This window comes from Periplaneta americana, chromosome 6, assembly GCF_040183065.1.
Source record: "Periplaneta americana isolate PAMFEO1 chromosome 6, P.americana_PAMFEO1_priV1, whole genome shotgun sequence".
NCBI lineage: Eukaryota > Metazoa > Arthropoda > Insecta > Blattodea > Blattidae > Periplaneta > Periplaneta americana.
The window spans coordinates 155,128,818-155,150,421 of NC_091122.1; the positions used below are offsets into that span (position 1 = coordinate 155,128,818).

Here is a 21,604-nt window from a genome sequence, read left to right on the forward strand (position 1 = left end):
TTCGCCCATCACTATGATTGTTTAATGTCATACTCACTCGTTGAGGCCCAGGTGAAGAGTTTGGCCGGCGTTCCGTAAGAGAGCATGAGCGTCGCTGTTGGTGATGTTACGCGTGGACTGTCCGTTGATGGATGAGATGACGTCCCCCTCCCGAACGCCCTTCTGCGCCGCCTTGCTCCCAGGGTTCACCTGTGGGACACGAAGAAGAGGAAATAAAGCTCCTGTCTGGTGAAATATACATCACCTGCCCGCCCGCCTTTACTGCGAAAGGAAAGTGATAAAATCCAGTGACCTACCTACAAGCTGCTCCACATTCTAAATAACAAGCGCATCCACTTCGCGTCGAATTCTATGATCATCGTAAAGGATCTTTACTTTGCTGCTATGCTAGGCCATAATACGATATACAAAATACACTGTAATAAATAGTGCGTATACAAATTCATACTAAAAAAAAAGACAATTATACGATATTGCATGATGGTACATAGAATATTTATAAACTGATATGACATAACAAGTAGCACGAAATGACATGATCGACTTGACAAACAAATAACATGACTACTCATGGTAGGTATATGAAGTAACATGATGTGACATGAAAAATGACTTACGGCATAACATCGTATAAAGTAGGTGAGAAAACAAACCAAATAGCGTGATGACACAATACACAAAACGTTGTGAAGTAACACTATGCAAATCTAGTCTTTCAGGTAAAGCTCTCTGTAAAGCAGATTTGAATAATTTCAATGGAAAAATTGTTCCGGGGCCGGGTATCGATCCCGGGACCTCTGATTGAACGTACCAGCGCTCTACCAATTGAGCTACCCGGGAACTCCACCCGACACCGTTTTTCCCTTGGAATTATTCAAATCTGCATTACAGGAAGCTTTACCTGAAAGACTAGATTTGCGTAATACATACGTTACTGTGTACATTAACAGAAAACCACAATTCCAAGTCACACAGAGATTGTGTGCACTCGATGTGGGTCTCTGGCGTTTCGTCAGCCCACGCGAGTTGTGTGGATATAAAGGGAAAAGTTGAGACGGTGTCGGGTGGAGTTCCCGGGTAGCTCAGGTGGCAGAGCGCTGGTACGTTCAACCAGAGGTCCCGGGATCCATACCCGGCCCCGGAACAATTTTTCCCTTGAAATTATTCAACACTATGCAATTCATAAAATGTCTTGAAATTTCATATCATACCCCATTAAACTTGAAATGACACGATATGATTCACGAAATATCATGAAATTGCATTAAAAGAATGACTACATGACATGGTTCACGAGTTGTTATGAAAAGACATGGCATGATTCAAGATATGTCGTTAAATGACTTAACATGATTCAGTAGAAATCATGAGATGGGGTAACATGATTCACAAAACGTTGCGAAATATGACATCATGATTCGCAAAGTATCGTGAAGTAATATGATTCACAAAGTATAGTATTTAGTACTGTACTCCAACCAAAAGAAAGTCTCAGGGGAATGAGACGCAGCGGGGTGATGCTATGAATGAATGTTGATGTCATCAGATGTCATAAGGTCACACACGTGGGTATACGCATATCCATTGGCTCACTCTCATAGCACAAACAATAACACTGATACACACATATTTATACTACCCTAGTTACAAAATTAGATCACGGTTAATTTCCTAGAGCCAAATTCATAGACATTCTTAGCGCGGGCTTCGGGTGAATGATCAGCGAACTAACGTTTTTCATTTTCATAAACCAGTGTTAGGGATATGATATGATATGAATCCTGTACAAGTAACCAGTCGATAGCCGGGGCTAGTTTAGCATGCTCGTAGCGCGGGCTAGCGAAGTGTCTATGCATAGCATCCCTGGTCTTTTAATCCCTCCATGCATAACATAACATATGCAGGAGAGTGCATGTTTTGTAAACTGGCGTTATAACGGTAATGTTATCTATCTACTTCGCTCCAATCGATGACGCAATATTAAGCACATTCCTTTCACGGTTGATCTCCTGGTTGGAGAATAGTAGCACGATTCGCGAAATGTGTAGTAACACGATTTGCGAAATGTCGTAAAACAGCATTATTCGCGAAGTGTCGTGAAGTAACATGATTTAAGAAATGTGAAGTAACGATTCACGAACTGTGAAATCGCATGATTCACGAAAAGTCCTGAAGTAACATGATTCACATCATTTCGTGATGGGACATGATTCACAAAATGTCGAGAAGTAATATATTTATTTATGTCTATAACAGGGCAAAGCCCCAATTACAATAGACAGTACAGATATTTGTTTAAAACATATAAGTACAGATAACATGAAAAAGAGATAAAACAGATACAAATGCAAGATACAAGTGTAAGTACAAATTAAAAATGAAAAATTATTTAAAAAACAGACAAATAGATACTACCTAAATAAAAGACACAGATACAGATATAAATGAAAATTACAAAATAAAAATAAATGAAAAATAGATAAGTATAGACATCACAGCCAAAAATGTAAAATGTAGCTATAATTGACAAATTACAGAGTAACAAATAGCTAGCAATATTATTTAAAATCAACTACTTTCAGTATATTAATAAGAAAATGTTTATATTTCATGTAAGAAATGCTGAAATCTAGATCCCATGTTTTACATATTTCATTGAAATTTCAACACTTTTTAACACTGGTGAATTTTTATGTGTTGAAGTGTGGTTTTTTATAATATAACAATTGACGATTTATTAACTTTGATGTTCTAGAGTTAACCTAGATTTGCGATAATATTTCGCTAATATGATTCACGAAATGTGAAGTAACATGATTCAAGAAGTGTCGTGAAGTAACATGGTTCACGAAATATCAAATAACATAACGTGGCATAATTTACGAATGCCATGAATATACTTCACATGATTCACTATGTTGTGAAATAACATAGTCTATTATTCACGGAATGTGATGAAATTACTTATGCTATTCGAAATATATTACTGTATACGGTATCCCATTTACACTACGGTATATGAATTCTAGAATTCGTACGAAATACAAGATACAGTAATATAAATGTTCTCTGATGACATAAGAATAAGCTAATAATAATAATAATAATCCGTGGCGCTACAGCCCATGAAGGGCCCAGACCGACCAGCTGGCTACTAGCCTCACGCCCACATGCCGAAGAAGAGGTGGACGATCACCCAACCAGAATGAAGGTATCGTGTGGTTAGCACGATGATCCTCCCAGCCGTTATAGCTGGATTTCACAACCGGATTTCGCTAACTATCGTAGTTCCCCAAATGCGTCACGATGCTGGGTGGGCACCGGTCCCATACACTGTCCGAAATTTCATGAGAAAATTTCTTCTCTCATGAGGACTCGAACCAGCGCGCATTTCGTAACGCGAGTCCTAGGCAGGATGCCTTAGACCACGACGCCACGGCGCAGGACTACGAATAAGATACGATAAACAATTTAAATGCTCTGTTATGGTGTATCATCATCACATTTTATGACATAATACTGGTGTGAATGGTAGTTCAAGGTAGGCCTATGCCTATTCCATATGAATTGCTTTTAAATAATTACTTTTAGATAATGTCAGGTGTTACGACACCAGTAAGGGTAGGTGGAGTTACGTCTTGATAAGTTTGGTGACCTCCTTTTGCCTTATCACAACCCAACGCTATTTCCATAACGCTTCGTAATTATATAGCCCTCTTTTCTCCTTAAACTCAATACCGTCTCAACAAATGTGTTTGAAACTCTTCTTTACACATTATTTACTGAAAATAATGTCAAAATAAAAATTGGCTAAAGTATATAGGCTATATCGACTACATGTTTCATCATGTAATTTCTGGTATTACAAATCTAACTTAAATTCACCGCAACGACATAAAGTGACGTGGACAGAAACAGAAATACAGTAAAACATTTTGAGCGACAATAAGCACAGTAACAATATCAATTCATAGACTAACAAGGGAACCGTTCCAGGTCTTGCTGCTTGAATTTAATGAAAATGCATATTTAAGCTAATTTCCGTTTGTTAAGAAGCGTGGTGACAGTCGTTCGTTTCGTTCTTTCTTCATTTACGAAATCTGACTTCAAAAATCACTGCTACTTATGCCGCTTCTTGCGCGCACTCGGATCCTCATAGTTCCACGACACCGTATCATAGCTCTCGCATTTATGCTCGACTCAATTTTTTTTTTCTCTTAACTCACATTAAAACATTAGTAATGAAATCCATGGCATCTGTCACTCATTCGTACACAGTCCAAATCCATAAGTATGCAGCTGGAAGTCTAGGAACACGACTGTACATACTATGTATTCGAGAACCAAAAGGGGAATTTGGACCTAAAGTAAAATAAAGTGTAGACAATGAAAAGCCATTTGATGTCGTGGTCGATGCAAGTAGTTTCGGTAAGTGACAAAGAAATGTCACTTGAACGATGTGTCAGAGGAAGAACAATATTGTTTGTATGCCTCTGAAGTCTGATTAGTGCAATATGTAGCTAGCTAGTCGGCGATGTATGCAATGGAACTGGCCATTCTACCTCATTATCTCCTGGCCTAGTTGCCTCATAAGTGGTGTATTCTTGGTATCACTCGTTTTTTTTTTAATTTTACTTGGTTATTTAACGACGCTGTATCAACTACGAGGTTATTTATCGTCGATGGAATTGATGATAGCGAGATGATATTTGCCGAGATGAGGCCGAGGATTCGCCATAGATTATCTGAAATTTGCCTTATCCGTGGGAAAAACCTCGGAAAAAACCCAACCAGGTAGTCAGCCAAAGCGGAAATCGAACCCGCGCTCGATGGTATCACTTGCGAGGTTCAGACCTGTCTTCGAACAGTTGACTAAACAACAACCATATTGCATGAGTGGAGCTATAAATAGGCCTACGGTAATTCTTCAAATCATTATAAAAATTGTTTCATAAATGATTGGCAAAATGTAGCTTAAGTTACTTCAACAGAAGCCAAGAATTAATGAAAATCAACGTTCGATATTAAAAGTCTTGAACCAAAATTTTAATTTCGCAACCCTGTGTAATATTATTAAAAATGTATATCTAAACTTTGTGCTATAATGCAGCGTTTCTCAAACTTTTTTGAAGTGGGGACCACTTTTTGAAGTCAGAACAGTTTCGCGGACCACCTTACTCTTGTTCCCATTGAAAGCAAATTTATCATTTTCGTAGCATATTTTAATACCAGAATACTTATATTTTAAAATTGAATTAAGGTTCGGTACTTTGGTCCTCTGTTATGAATTTGGGTGGTCCCTGGCTGGGCTACAGGCACGGCGCCAGATGTGTAGGGAAAAGATGGCGAAAAACATCACGTTCATAGTGCTTTAAATCCCTCTTTTGTTGCTGAGAATAGAGTGGGAAGTCGATAGACGGGTAGGGTAATAAATTTCATAAAATGTCTGTAGTGGGAAAAAAAAGTGAAATTCTATTGTCATGTGTCATTTCCAAACTCTGAGATTTTAAGCTATACCCATAGTGTGATAAGCAATTTGTTTGAATTTTATTTTTTCTTCTGTCTTTTTTTAAGGACCACAAGCGCAGACCTCGAGGACCACGCTGCTATAATGTTAGATTACGAGGAATGTAATGTGGAAAAAAAAATCAACAGAAGGATCACATACGCTGACTTTGTGACATTACGAATCAGAGAATGTAACTAATTATATCGATTAATTATCCAAGGAGATTCCAACTGCTGTTCCACAAACGACAATGAACTCAGGCGGGAGAACATGTCTGTGTGCCCTAACCAAATTACGTCTCTCGGATCTCGGTGCCAGGCTGTGCATAATGGACAGCAAGTGAGCCAGCCCGTTTCTGACGTATTCATTACACACACCTTACCTGCTCGTCTACAAATTGGAGCAGTGGAGTCGCAGAACGCGACCCGACTCTCGCTAATGATGTCACTTGATCGCATGCGACAGACGCAGTCGCGTTTCCTTCTTCTAAAAGCGATTCATTTCATACAGAATTACGCTCAAGGAACTCTGCAAAAATTTGCATAAAATTTCCCGTATTTGCATCGGAAACATCTTTTCTCATCTCCCCTTCATTCCGTAATCTTATACGTTTATGCCTTCGTCTGTCTGTTCATCCGTCCCTCTTAGAAAGTGTTGGTAAATTCATATCTAAGAATGGAATTATACGAGTATGTTGTATACAGTCTGATCCGTCTGGGTACGGATAATATTATAGTAATATGCGTTACAAGAGCGGTATGTTGATGTTTTCATTTTCGAGGAAAAGACTGAAAAAGCGAAACGTAGTTGAGCTTTTTTAATTTCCGAGAACATGAAAACAAACATACCGCTCGTGTATCGTACATTATTTTGTGCGAAGATCGTTTATTACATACCTGAAAGACGAATTTCTAATTAGTTGCAATGAAATCTCCATCTTGGTTTCTGTTCAATGACGGCAACTTTGGAAAACAAATATATCTATCTTCAACATTGTTCCTATAAAATGTTTTCTGTGTTTACTATACTCCAGCAGGCCGTGATATACGTCTGTCTTTTATCCCCCCCAGTCTATAAATGCGAACTTAAAACAAACGGTAAGGTTATGTAATGATTTATTTTTCATTTTAATATTTTAACAATATTATTTATATAACATATTGCAGTAATAACATCGGCATCTGGAATCTTGTTGATTTTTTCACGGCTTCCTTAATGTTACTTGCATTACAAATGCAGTAACTATTGTGGTGTTGTAGAGTTTACTTAATTTTTGCAAATATTTAAAAACAATAATTAACAGTGCAATTTAGGTAAAATTGCAGTGGTAAGTTTCCAATTTATAATTATTACTATGTTAAACGTCTCTAAAAATAATATTTTAAAAGCCTAAAGCAGTAAAATGAATATGGCGCTTAAGCGGTAAGAAGAGGGAAATTGTTATGTGTGTTACGTTGGGAGTACTGAATGTGGTATTTCACACTTACCGCGTATTGGTTTTGTGCGGAAAGCAAGCAAATACGCACGATCTCGCACAAATGTTTTTTACCAGAGACGGAATTTTGGCAGAATCCCTTTTTAAATGTGTTAAATCTATCTTCATTTTGAAAGTAAATCTGTACGAATTATACGTTTGTGATTGAAACGTCACAGTTTTATGTTGCCCTTTTCTGCCTTTTTTTAATATAAATACCTAATTTACAAAATAAGTGCTTTATTGCCTTTACTCGATTATTTATCTATTATTTATTAATTTATTATTACAAATTGCCTACAGGTATATTTTAATTAATTTCTGTAACCGCTACAATGAAAGTGCCTTCACCGAATATATATTGTGAATTTTATTAGTTACAACAATTTAATTTATTCGCCACAATAATTCCTTTCTACAATCCACCTTAAACGCTCTCGTCAACAATTGGATCTTCACTCAACACAGTATTCGTTATAGCACTCCACCGACGACAATGACAACTTACTTGGACTATTACACACAACAATGAACTGTTAAACTTAACTAATATTTACACAGTACTATTTACAAATCAGAACTACCAGTTCTCAGTTCACAGTTCTTCTATCTCAGTCACTCGAGTTCACGGTATCTCGAACCACAGACCTTCAGAGACAGTTCACTGTACTCGAACTCGGGTCCCTCCAACTGCGGTCCACTGCACTCGAACTCAGGTCCCTCCAACTGCGGTCCACTGCACTCGAACTCAGGCCTTCGGATGCTGACGCAGATGCGGACGCACACTCGAGTCGAACTCCGGCTGGCTTGCTTGCTCTGGCTTTCTCACTGACTGAATAACTGAAAACTCTGAAGACTCTGTCTAGTTCGCTGGCGCCTGCTCTTTTATAGCAAAATCATAGTTGCGAGAACCTTCTACAGGTGTGTAGAGAATTATCTCAATATCTCTACATCGACAGACGTCTGGAATAATCGGGAAGGTCGTTCCACATCCACTGCGTAGCAGCTGCGCGCGCAGACTCGTCGCGTGACGTAATACACCCTCTCTCCCTTCTCTCCACCGCGCGACGTCACTCAATGTTCCGTGGAGCCCGTGCGATCTGCTTTCTTGCGGGACGCTGGTCGTGAGTTCGATTCTCACGTCGCTGTCACATTGCCCCCTCCTTAGGGCTGCTCGTCCCGGGCAGTCCCTTGGTAGGCTGCTAATCGGTCCAGATGCACCACCATCATCTTCCCTCGAGGTTGTCGCTGGATCCGGTACACCACGTCGTTGATCCGAGTCACCACGCGGTATGGTCCATCCCAGGCACGCTGCAGCTTTGGTGATTTCCCTTTGGTCCTGGTAGGTCGATACAGCCACACCAGGTCGCCCTCCTGGAATCCTGCAGAGTTGGCTAATCTGTCGTAGCGCACCTTCATCCTGTCGCTGGCCATCTTGAGGTGCTCTCTGGCCAGTTGGTGAATTCCATTCAACTTCTCGGTGAGTTCTGCCACATAGTCAGTCGCTGGCTGGTCGGCGCTGGGTGGCGTGCCAAACAGCAGATCACAGGGCAGGCGCAGCTCTCTCCCGAAGACCATGTTTGCCGGTGTCATCCCTGTTGTATCGTGGACCGAAGCTCTGTAGGCCAAGAGGAACAGTGGGACTCTGGCATCCCAGTCTCGTTGATGGTTGGACACCACCTTCCGCAGATGCTCTTCCAAGGTTTTGATGTAGCGTTCCACCATACCATCGGACTGTGGGTGGAGGGGAGTGGTCCTGGTTTTATGCACCCCCAGACGCTCGAACAATTCTCCCATCAGGTTGGATTCGAAGTTGCGCCCCTGATCGCTATGCAATTCCCGGGGCACCCCGAATCGGCAGATGAAGTTGTCAAGCAGCGCGTCGGCCACCGTCGAAGCCTCTTGGTTGGGAATCGCGTACACCTCTGGCCATTTTGTGAAGTAATCCATGGCGACTAGCAGGTAGCGGTTCCCGCGATCCGTGACCGGGAACGGTCCAGCAACGTCGATGGCGATCCTCTCAAAAGGAGCTCCCACGTTGTACTGCTGCATGGCTCCCCTGCTGCGGGTCCTTGGTCCGCGACTGGCTGCACAGGTGTCGCATCTTCGGCACCATTGTTCCGTGTCGGTCCTCTGATGCAACCAATAGAACCTCTGCCTTAACTTGTCCAGCGTCCTGTTGGCTCCCAGGTGGCCTCCAGTCACTCCAGCATGAGTCTCCTCCAGCACTTCCTTCACCTTGCTCCTGGGCAGGACAAGTTGTTCTATGCGGGTCCTTCCATCGGCCGACTCCCAAATCCTCTTCAGGATACCGTCCTTGACAGTGAAGGATTCCCACTGGGCCCAGTAGCTCTTGTAAGTGGTGCTACGGTTGGCGATATCGGCCCATACTGGTCTCTGGCCGGACTCCACATCACGCAGTAGCTGTCCAATGGTTGGGTCCTCCAGCTGCTCCCTCCTTATGGCGGCGTTATCCCATCCTGGGCTCGGCTGGGCGGCAATTGCTCTGACTGCGTGGGCGCCATCCCGCTCTTCTACTTTCAGGCAGTGTTTGCAGCCATCCGGGCACGGACGTCGTGACAGGGCATCAGCGTTGGAATGTTTCTTCCCTTGTCGGTGTTCAGAGGTGAAGTTGTACTCCTGCAGACGTTGAACCCAACGGGCGGTCTGCCCCTCCAGATTCTTGAAGCCCAATAGCCAGGTGAGTGCAGAATGGTCTGTCCTCAGATGGAATTCCTGGCCATACAAATATTTGTGGAAGTGCTTCAGGGCTTCCACAATGGCAAGAAGTTCTCTACGCGTCACACAGTAGTTTCTCTCAGCCTTGGATAGTGTTCGGCTGAAGTAGGCAATCACCCTCTCTTGCCCGTCCTGTTCCTGAGAGAGTACTCCGCCGATGCCTACGTTGCTAGCGTCCGTGTCGAGCGTGAACTTCCTTCCAGGGATGGGATATCCCAGTACAGGAGCAGTGCAGAGCGCCTCTTTCAGCGACTGGAAGGATGACTCCGCCTCGTCTGTCCACTGGAATTGTCGTTTCTCCTCGGTCAGCTGGGTTAGAGGCTTAGCGATGTTGGCGTACCCAGCTACGAACCTTCTGTAATAAGTGCAGAGGCCGAGAAAGCGGCGCAGCTCCTGCTTGTCCCTCGGTCTCGGCCATCCTCTGACGGCTTGTAGCTTCTCCGGGTCCGTGGCCACTCCGTTGGTCCCTACTACGTGTCCCAAGTAGTTGACCTTCTTCTGGAATAGATGACATTTCTTCGGGTTCAACTTCAGTCTGGCTTGTCGCAGTCTCTCGAACACTTTCCTCAGGTTCATCAGCTGTTCGCCGAAAGTCTTGCCCACCACGATGACGTCATCAAGGTACAGCAAACAGGTGTCGTATGTCAGGCCTCTCATTACGGACTCCATTAGTCTCTGGAATGTAGCCGGGGCGTTGCAGAGGCCGAACGGCATAACGGTGAACTGCCATAGTCCCTGGCCTGTAGAGAATGCCGTTTTCTCCTTATCCTCCGGATGTAGCGCCACCTGCCAGTATCCTGACTTGAGATCCAACGTCGAGAACCACTCTGCTCCGGCCAGGGTGTCCAAGGTGTCGTCAATTCGTGGAAGGGGAAAGCAGTCCTTCTTGGTGACGTCATTCAGTCTTCTGTAGTCCACGCAGAAGCGCAGGTCCCCATTCTTCTTCTTCACCAGCACCACAGGTGATGACCAAGGGCTGTCGGATTCCTCGATGACCCCTCTTGCTTTCATGTCCTCCAGTTGGTTGTCAATCTCCCTCTGTTTAGCTAGAGGGACGCGTCGAGGAGGTTGTCTGATTGGGCGAGCATTTCCGGTGTCGATGCGGTGCTGGACTTTCTCCGTTCTCCCGTAGTCATTTTCAGACAGACTGAACACGTCCTGAAATTCTGTCAGTAGATCGTGGACTTGTCTTCTTTCTCTTTTGCTTAAATTCGCCGGCAATTCTCGAGCCAGCTCTTTCAGTGGTGGGTCTAAATCTGGACGTGGTCGGTGACACTCCTCGTTTTCTGCCAGCGACGTCACAGACACCACCGGCTCGACGTTACCTAGTACAGTTCCACTAGGCACCTCCTTGTCCCGATTGGTGACATTCAGGACCCTCACCGGTACCACCTTCTGATTCGGGAGTAAGGATCTGGCCACATAAACCCCATCTATCGGAGTTGTTTGCGAATCGAGGAGCAGGTTTCTCTTAGGTTGTCCGTCCAGTCTTGCCGTCACCACCATCTCGCAGCCTGCTGGGATTGTCACTTGATTCTCCAAGGTGAGTCTGCCGGCCATGGGTTGGTCTTCGACGTCCCTCAGGAACACTTCATCCTGACCAAAACGGAGGATACGGCGCCGGACGTCCACCGTTGCATCGAAGATCCGCATGGCGTCGAGTCCCAGGATGACGTCTTCAGTGATGTTGGCGACGAACACCCACATCTCCAGTCTCCTCTTTCCCAAGGTCAAGTCCAGGAAAACCTCTTTTTGGATGGGCAGGTTCTCGCCTGAGGCAGTACGTAGCTCATACCGGCGCAGCGGCGTCCTCCCAGGTAGTCCACGCACGACTTCCGGTCTGGCGATAGTGAGCGACGCCCCGGTGTCTACCAGTACTCTGCATGGGCGGCCTCTTATCCATCCGTCAGCAATCAGCCCATCGTCGCATCTTCTGTTAACCGTCTTCAAGATCAGCCGAGGGGATGGTGATGACGGCGCCGACGTGCCCCTCATCGCATCGGCCCCTTTTAGTTTTCCTGTTTGTGACCAGATCGGTCACAGTCCCTCCTCAGGTGTCCAGGCTCGCCGCAGGACCAGCAGGTGGGCACTCCTCGTCTTCGTCGCTCGGGTGATTTCGGTTGACGTTCCTCGACGTCGGCCGCCGCGACGCTCCTAATCCGGTGCGATGCCGAGACGTTCGCCGTCAACTTGGCTGCCTCCATCCTGAGGGCCGCCGCCAGAGCTGCATTGATGGTGCGATGCTCTGCCAGGAGTAGCTGTTGCTTTATTTCCGGGTCTCGAACTCCGCTGCCGAAGGTGTAGGCCGCCTCTCCAGCGATGAAGTCATTAGGTAGGCCCCTGAGCGCCTTATGGGCCAGTTGTTCCACCGCCATCGCGAATTCTTGCAGGGACTCGCCTGACTGTTGGACCCTCGTTTTCAGTTGGGTCCTGAATGCTGCCGCAAGTTGATGGTCACCATAACGTCCCTCCAAGGCCGCCATTATCTCAGCGGCTGTCCCATCTTCTGGAACGCTGTGAAGAATCTCCGACGCCTGTCCCTGAAGCGCGGCCAGCAGCTGAGTAGTTTTCTCTGCTGGCGTCCACCCATTGTGCTCTGCGATGGCCTCGAACTGGCGACGGAATATCGCCCAAGACGTCGTACCGTCGAACTTCGGCGTCTTGACGTTGTGATGTCTGGCTGAAGCCGATGGTTCCGCAGGGGCACTATATGGAGTCCTCAACTCTGTGGCCGCTTCTTGCATGGCCCGTCGAACCTCCTCGGCAACTATCTGTTTATGTTCTCTAGCCTGGCGATCCACCAACGCGAGGATGTGCTTGTTTTCTTCAGCATGTTTTTCCATCACCTCACTCGTCTTGTCCAGCAATTCGCTCGTCTGCTCTTGACGGCGCTCGAGATCGCGGATTTTGCCGTCGAAATGGTCTACCTCCTGCCTCAATTCCGTTACTGCCTCGTTTATAGTTGTAAAATTCTTGTTTAGGTTGTCAAGGTCGGCTTTGAGTTCGTCTTTCACGATGGCGACAATTCCATCTACGTGGGCTGAAACGCTTTCAATTTGCGTAGTGACGTCATCTTTCACTCCGCTTATGTCGCCTTTCACTCCGCTTATGTCGCCTTTCACTCCGCTTATGACGCCTTTCACTCCGCTTATGTCGCCTTTCACTTCACTTATGTCGTTCTTGACCTCACTGATATCGTTCTTCATTTCTGCTTTTACGTCACTTATGTCCTTTTTCATTTCAGATTTCATTTCCGCGATGGCTTGCAGGATCTGCTGTAGGTTCTCCATTGTCGATAATATCCCGGTTCTGACACCAATGTGAATTTTATTAGTAACAACAATTTAATTTATTCGCCACAATAATTCCTTTCTACAATCCACCTTAAACGCTCTCGTCAACAATTGGATCTTCACTCAACACAGTATTCGTTATAGCACTCCACCGACGACAATGACAACTTACTTGGACTATTACGCACAACAATGAACTGTTAAACTTAACTAATATTTACACAGTACTATTTACAAATCAGAACTACCAGTTCTCAGTTCACAGTTCTTCTATCTCAGTCACTCGAGTTCACGGTATCTCGAACCACAGACCTTCAGAGACAGTTCACTGTACTCGAACTCGGGTCCCTCCAACTGCGGTCCACTGCACTCGAACTCAGGTCCCTCCAACTGCGGTCCACTGCACTCGAACTCAGGCCTTCGGATGCTGACGCAGATGCGGACGCACACTCGAGTCGAACTCCGGCTGGCTTGCTTGCTCTGGCTTTCTCACTGACTGAATAACTGAAAACTCTGAAGACTCTGTCTAGTTCGCTGGCGCCTGCTCTTTTATAGCAAAATCATAGTTGCGAGAACCTTCTACAGGTGTGTAGAGAATTATCTCAATATCTCTACATCGACAGACGTCTGGAATAATCGGGAAGGTCGTTCCACATCCACTGCGTAGCAGCTGCGCGCGCAGACTCGTCGCGTGACGTAATACACCCTCTCTCCCTTCTCTCCACCGCGCGACGTCACTCAATGTTCCGTGGAGCCCGTGCGATCTGCTTTCTTGCGGGACGCTGGTCGTGAGTTCGATTCTCACGTCGCTGTCACAATATTATTGTCTTTCAGTCAGTTCTTATTCTCTTTGCAACAATGAGAGCTGCCGCGCAAAAATGTATAACAGTAAGCGTTTTAATTATCGCTTGTGTTTATTTGACAAGGCAACAATGAGTGCGGGTCTGACGTTATTTATAACGGTTATTTTTCTTTCGGTTTTCATTGCGACGTTGTTGTAGCTAGCTAAATATTTCATATCGCAACATATCAGTACAACCAAATACAAAAATGCACTTTCCAAGGCTACTGGGAAGAAGATTTCTTTGCTTCCAACAGTAATTGCAACATCGAGTCGAAAATCTCAATTTTCATTCGACTTATGTAAAGTTTTCCTTGCTGCCGAAATCCCTTTGTGGAAAGTGAAAGATTGTGGGTCTAGTGCAAGGTTTTTGTAGTTGTCTTTTATTGCGTATTTTAGCTATTTATAATGTAATTTTGCCTGCCTATTTTAGCTATTTATGTTGCCTAATGCCTCCTATTTTAATGATTCATAATGCCTAAACTTCCGGTCGCTGATTATTATTAAGCTATTATGATAGTAGAAAAAATTTCTTGCTGATTATATAATGATTAAAAGATGGGGGTTTCCATATATGACAATCAACAATGCATAATTTGAAAGGACAAATGAAAATCGTAGATGATTAAAATGGCTACTACAAATCAACAGCGGGCACAATTTGTTCTTTGGTATGCTAAATTTGAGTGTTTAAGAGAGTTCAAAGGGAATTTCGATGTGAGTGTGGTGTGCGTAATGTGATGTGGTATCGAACATTTGTAGAAACAGGTTCTGTGTTAAAAAAACATGGAGGAGGTCGCAGGCAAAACCCAGTACGAGAAGCAGCTATCTTTTGATTTGGCTCCCAAACTCCCCAGATCTAATCCCTACTGACTTCTTTGTATGTATTTATTTACACTGCAAGTGGGCAAGCACCCAGTGGCAGTGGTATATACAATATTAACAATACACAATAAAATGATAAGCAATACACAATAAAATCTACAATACACAATACAATTTACAACACATATACAATTTTATACACAAAACAATAAGAATACACAATACAATTTAACACAATAATAATAAAACATAAAATAAAATACCTAATTTTACAACACAACCTACATAATTATGTATAGGTCCTACATAAGTTTCAATAGTCTTTCACTTTACTCTCATCTCATTCCCTGTAGTGGCACTATGACGCATTTCACTGACACTTTAGCACACATTTCACTGACACTCTGTAACACATTTCACTGACACTATAGAACACATTTCATTGACGCTATAAATTATCACTGATCGGAACTGTTCACTGCACTGTAAAACTATAACTTCACTGACTCACGTCGCTTCACTGATACAACAGTTCAAATAAGTCAAATAATTACATCCTTATGCATACTTATAAACAGAACTACATTTAAACTAAACATTTCTAGTCTAAGGCCCTCTTACACGCTATTTTTAAATAATTTACAATTCAAACCAAGGAAGTAAACTCGTCAGGCTAGATAAATACATGTCACCTTAAAAAATTAAATGTTGAATGTCACCTTAATTTTAATTTTCACTTTATACACAACTTTTTAAATTATTCTTGAATCTCCTTAAGGAAGGACAGCCCACAAAGAGCGCTGCAGGTAGGTCATTCCAATCATTTATAGTTATATTCAAAAATGAGAATTTACCTACATCCGTTTTCTGTTTCCTAAATTTGATTTTAAAATCATGATCGTTCCTACCATAGTACGTTGGCTTTTCTAACCAAGCCGTTATGTCTACCCATGCTTTCTGACCTAGATGTGCTCTATACAATGATGTTATTCTAGTTTTCCTACGTCTGTTTTCCAAAGTTTCCCATTTAAGTTCTTTTATCGTATCGTTTCCATCTTCTCTTTGACCTTTAACAAATTTAGCTGCCCTATACTGGATTCTTTCTAAGGAATTTATCTTATATATTCTATAGGGATCCCAACACGTAGTTCCGTATTCCATTAACGGTCGCACTAACGTTAGATATGCTATTTCCCTCGATTTGGGGCTAGCCTTTCTCAAGATTCTCATAATAAAGTGAAGTGCCCTCCATGCTTTACCCGTAACATTATCAACATGCTCTCCCCAAGAAAGTTTGGAGTTTAAATACACTCCTAGGTGTAGGGTTTTGTTAAGAAACATTGTCTATTCACAGAAACCCAGGAACATTGATGTTCTGAGAGTAAAAATTACTCAAGCTTTTCAACAAATCACTCCTCTTATGTTACAACGGACATGGTTGGATTGCATCACCGTTATGAGTTGTGCAGGGTGCGAAATGGAGATCATGTTGAGCTCTGAGGAATCTCCCATCTTTCAGTGCTGTATGCACAAAGTTTCAACAAATAAAGTTCAGTAGTAAAATGTTTTGCGGTGTTTTTATTTTATCCATACCCAAACGGATCATCCTGTATTTTAGATGCACCAATCTTACGTGTTAAAATGGTTTAGAGATGAAATGCTAAAAATAAAATTATAATTTTCGATCTAATATTTCAGCAAAAATCACTTTTAAGTTTAATTGTAATATGAAACACGTGGATATTTAAGGTTTATACTAATTTTTGTCGCCAAATCTAGTGTACAGACAACTATATAAAGAGCATAACGCCACAGTCTACTATATACAGTCACGAAGCTTGAGTTTTGAGGGTGCTAGAAACAATAGACTGTGACGGTACTATTTTGCATTGCCTGTAATGAGGCGATATTAGCGATCCTAGTGGTGAGCAACTATCTAATGTTTGCATATTTACTACGTATTGAGCTTCGCGACTGTATATACTAGACTGTGATAACGTGTTGTTTGAGAGGTAGCGTATCGTACTTTTTACTTTTTTCAATAACATTCTGTGACGATAATATATACAACCGAATATTCTATGAACGATCTTCACAGAGTATTCGAGGATAGAGTAAACAGCATGAATGTGCGGCCTTGATGCCCTGACTATTCTCTTACGACTTAACTCTATGGAATTTTAAAATACAAAGTGTACAAAAATATTTCGTATATCCTGGAAGAGCTAAATATAACATCCGGGAGAACATCGTCTCTATTTCTTAATGGGAACTACATAAAATAATATAGCAGCTCTTGAACAATGTATCTCTATTGTTCACTTTCACACTTATTATAAAACATAAGGGGGGGGGGGAAGAAACTGGTCACCCTACCTTCTGGCCTAGTTGCCTCATAAGTGGCGCCTTGTTGGTATCACTTGCGAGGTTCAAACCTGTCTCCGGACAGTTGACTAAACAATAAAATATAAAACTTTCTTAAAAACTGAAAACTTTAAATATGTTAAAACTAATAAAAAAGTAATATACCTTAGTGACAGACAGTACTATATTACCTTCTTTAAACAGTTTTAACACTTTTAAAATTTCAAGTTTTTAAGGAAATTTTATATAATATATCTTTAGAAGAAGAATGTGGTTGAGAAGCATCGTTTCAAATCGTATTATGTCCAAGAAGCAATTCTTTACAGGAATGAAACATTTAAACACACGTAAACCGGAGGAAAAAACACTTTTAAACACTTGTTTCACGGTGCAAAAGTACGATGACTTAAAGCGAAGATTTCACAGCATTAAATACAGTATAAAGTAAGGAATGGTATCAAATTAAATTTTGTCCATGGACTTAATACGTTTTGAAACTATGCTCCTCGTTTTAGCATTCCCTTTCTTAATCTGCGTAACTAAATAATTTTTAACTGCTTACATTCAGTATCAAATTATCTACATTAAGCTGCGTATTGCAAGCTGTCTGCATAGCTGGAGATTGCAAGCAGCTCAGCCGAGGACCAGGTTGCCACGTTACGGTTTCTCTATAATCTATGTTACAAATATTTTGGACTCCTACAGGTATAAAGTAAGTTTTATGAAGTGCAATATCCAGACTTGTAATTGAAGAGTTCTTTTCCGAAACTTACAAAGCCAAAAATTTTACTTTTCAAGACTTTTTTTACCAGTAGACCAAGGCGTAATTTGTTTGTTTCCTGCAATGCAATAACTATATTTTAAGCCAAAATTTCATACAAACCTTTGAATTTCGTGCTACACTGATTAAATTTTCAATAATTTCTTCAACACTTAATTGTGGGATATTTTAACAGTTTGAAAATAATTGCAGTTTTTACAGTTCTATAACTATGAAACTTAGCACAATTTTGGATTTTATAAAAGCAACAGCATGAATAACAGTAGAGTATTATTACATCCAACACTTCCTAACAAAATTAGTCCGTAACTATGTTGATATTTAATGCAAAAAGCTAACCTTTATATTCATGTTACCGTTACTAGGAACAAGGAGTATGTATTTATATCCTTGTTGTTTTAGCTACTCGATGCCGTACCGACGAGTGGCCTTTGTGTGCTTTTATCCGTTCGTTGTTCCTAACAACAGTATCATGACGACAAAAGATAACTTTATATGTTAAATATTTAATATTAAATTAGTGTAATGTTTATTCATTTATTATAACGATTTATTAAACGTCGTACTGGATAAAATATTCCATGCAACAAGAGGGTAAACAGATTTCATACATACACTCGTGAAAATTATCGCTAAATAATGCACTTACTCACTTACAAATGGCTTTTAAGGAACTCGGAGGTTCATTTCTGCCCTCACATAAGCCCGCTATCGGTCCTTATTCTGAGCAAGATCAATCCAGTCTCTACCATAATATCCCACCCCCCTCAAATCCATTTTTATATTATCCTCCCATCTACGCCTCGGCCTCCCCAAAGGTCTCTTTCCTTCCGGCATCACAACTAACACTCTATATGCATTTCTGAATTCGCCCATATGTGCTACATGCCCTGCCCATCTCAAACGTCTGGATTTAATGTTCCTAATTATGTCAGGTGAAGAGTACAATGCATGCAGCTTGTAACTTTCTCCATTCTCCCGTAACTTCACCCCTCTTAGCCCCAAATATTTTCCTAAACACCTTATCCTCAAACACCCTTAGCCTCTGTTACTCTCTCAAAGTGAGAGTCCAAGTTTCACAACCATACAGAACAACCGGTAATAGGCCTAACTGATTTATCAAATTCCAACTTTCGGGTTTTTTGAGAGCAGACTGGATGACAAAATCTTCTCAACCGAATAATAACAACATTTCCCATACTTATTCTGCGTTTAATTTCCTCCCGAGTGTCCTTTATATTTGTTATTTTTGCTCCAAGATATCTTAACTTTTCCACCTTTTCAAAGGATGAATTTCCAATTTTTATATTTCCATTTCTTACTATGTCCTGGTCACGAGACATAATAATATAAGCTTACTTTCTCTTTTCGGGATTTACTTCCAAACCTACCTCTTTACTTGCTTCAAGTAAAATTCCTGTGTTTTCCATGATACTTCGTGGATTTTCTCCTAACACATTCACGTCATCCGTGTAAAAAAGTAACTGATGTAACCCGTTCAATTTCAAACCCTGTCTGTTATCCTGGACTTTCCTAATGGCGTATTCTAGAGCAAAGGTATAAAATAAAGGTGATTGTGAATCTCCTTGCTTTAGCCCGCAGTGAATTGGAAAAGCATCAGATAGAAACTGGCCTATACGGATTCTGTTGTACGTTTCACTGAGGCACATTTTAATTAAAGAACTAGTTTCTTGGGAATACCAAATTCCATAAAAATACTATATAAAACTTCTCTCTTAACCGAGTCATATCCCTTATTGAAATCTATGAATAACTGATGTACTGTACTCGTATACTCCCATTTTTTCCTCCAATATCTGTCGAATACAAAAAATAGTCGATCTGTTACGCCTAAAACCGCACTGATGATCCCCAATAATTTCATTTACAAATGGAGTTAATCCGACAATAAAATCCTACTTTAATTCGTGTAGCATAAATTACCTACTATTCTTGAATTCATCATTTTGTGAACAGGTATTATTATATACATCTCTTCAATATGGTGTACTCAGAATAACCTTTCATATTAGCAAAAGGAGAAATCATTTCAGTGATTTGTAAGAATTTAAAGTACTATAGGTATCTTTATATACAGTAACAGTTCATACCTTCCCAAGAGACTAAATATTTCCGAGGTAGAGACTCGTTCTGAAACTATATCTTACGCCTTCTTCGGCGTATGAATTTATTTCCGTGCATCCCTGTGCCATTTTTTAAGAAGAAAATTGTGCTGGGATTTGGAGATCCCCAGGCTAGTCCCACTACATCACCGACGTTCCAGGTCCTGCCGGCAGCCTTGCTTTCCTATCTCCAATTCGCGAAATTCACTTCCAAACCAGACCAGGATGCATTTGGACAAATAGATTATGTACGAAGCTCTCCCGGCAAATTAGCATCGGGAAACAGTAAAAATCACAGCTGCATATATAATTCAAGCACCTCTCTCTATCGACGTGTTCTGTGTGAAACAGACACTCAATGCTGTTATTTCAAGTTTCAAGTGCAGAAGAGCTCTTAATGGTAGTCTATTCATTTGTGAACGTTTGAACAGATATTGTAACTTAACTTATACCACAGTCTAGTATATACAGTCACGAAGCTCAATACGTAGTAAATATGCATCCATTGATAGTTGCTAACCACTAGGATCGCTAATATCGCCTCATTACAGACAATGCGAAATTGTACCGGCACAGTCTATTGTTCCTAGCACCCTCATAACTCAAGCTTCGTGACTGTATATACTAGACCAGGGTTTCTCAAACTTTTCTGAAGTGGGGACCACTTTTTTAAGTCAGAATAGTTCCGCAGACCACCTTACTCTTGTTTTCTTCGAAAGCAAATTTATCATTTTGTAGCATATTTTAATACCAGGAGACATATTTTAAAATATAATTAATTAATTAACTACAATACTTTTCTAATTATATTTTTTGTAGCAATCACAAGTAACTTATAACAAATTCCGTGAATTGTTGATTCATCGCTTGTATGTTAGCAGTTAGTAGTTTGAAATCCTTCTTATGTGGTACATGCAGTAGTTGTCCATGTCTCTGTTAAATAGTGCCCATTATAAATAATGGAAAACTGAATTCGATCCGGTTCTTTGAAAAGAAAGGAACATGATGATACGCTTCATTTAGGCAGTGCTAATAGTTCAGAAGCTGTGTGTGAAGAAATATATTAATATCAGTTATAGTGCCATTAAAGAAATATCTAGTCCTAGTGGTAGCTATTCAAAGAGAAAATACTTTCGTAAATATGACAAGAGTTATTTGGAACTTGGATTTACTTGGTGTGGCAATGAGAGTGAATCAAAATCTCGGTGCATTGTTTGTTACGGAGTGCTTTAAAACGAGTGTATGAAACCCGCGAAATTGAAACGGCATTTAGAGACGAAACACGCAAGTGCTAAGAGTAAACCTGTCGGATTTTAAAATAGGCGGAGTCTAAAATTTCTTATATCGCCATTTGGAAAAACAAATAAAAAAATTAATGCAGAAACATGCCCGATTTTCGACAAGTAAAGATGCAATTTGGCACGTTCTATTATTGGAGTACGACGTACTGTACGTGCCCATTTCAATGTGAAGACTGGGTGTCAGCAAAACTATCAAGAAAGTCATCAATACATGAAAAGGTTCGGTACTTTGGTCCTCTATTATGAATTCGGGTGGTCCCTGGCTGGGTTAGAGGCGCGGCACCAGATGTGCAGGGAAAAGTTGGCGAGAAACGCCACGTTCATAGTTCATAGTGCTTTAAATCCCTCTTTTGT

The 21,604-nt window shown here is 41.6% G+C and overlaps 1 protein-coding gene across 14 annotated transcripts in view; it reads right to left on the reverse strand.

The window, feature by feature from the left end:
* LOC138701955 (uncharacterized) overlaps positions 1–21,604 on the reverse strand; it is a 920,371-nt gene that overhangs the window by 471,811 nt on the left and 426,956 nt on the right. For all 14 annotated transcript variants that reach the window (XM_069829333.1, XM_069829340.1, XM_069829339.1 and 11 more), the window contains one exon: positions 38–189. In XM_069829333.1, the coding sequence (XP_069685434.1) occupies positions 38–189 (152 nt within the window). The remainder of the gene's footprint in view (positions 1–37; positions 190–21,604) is intronic.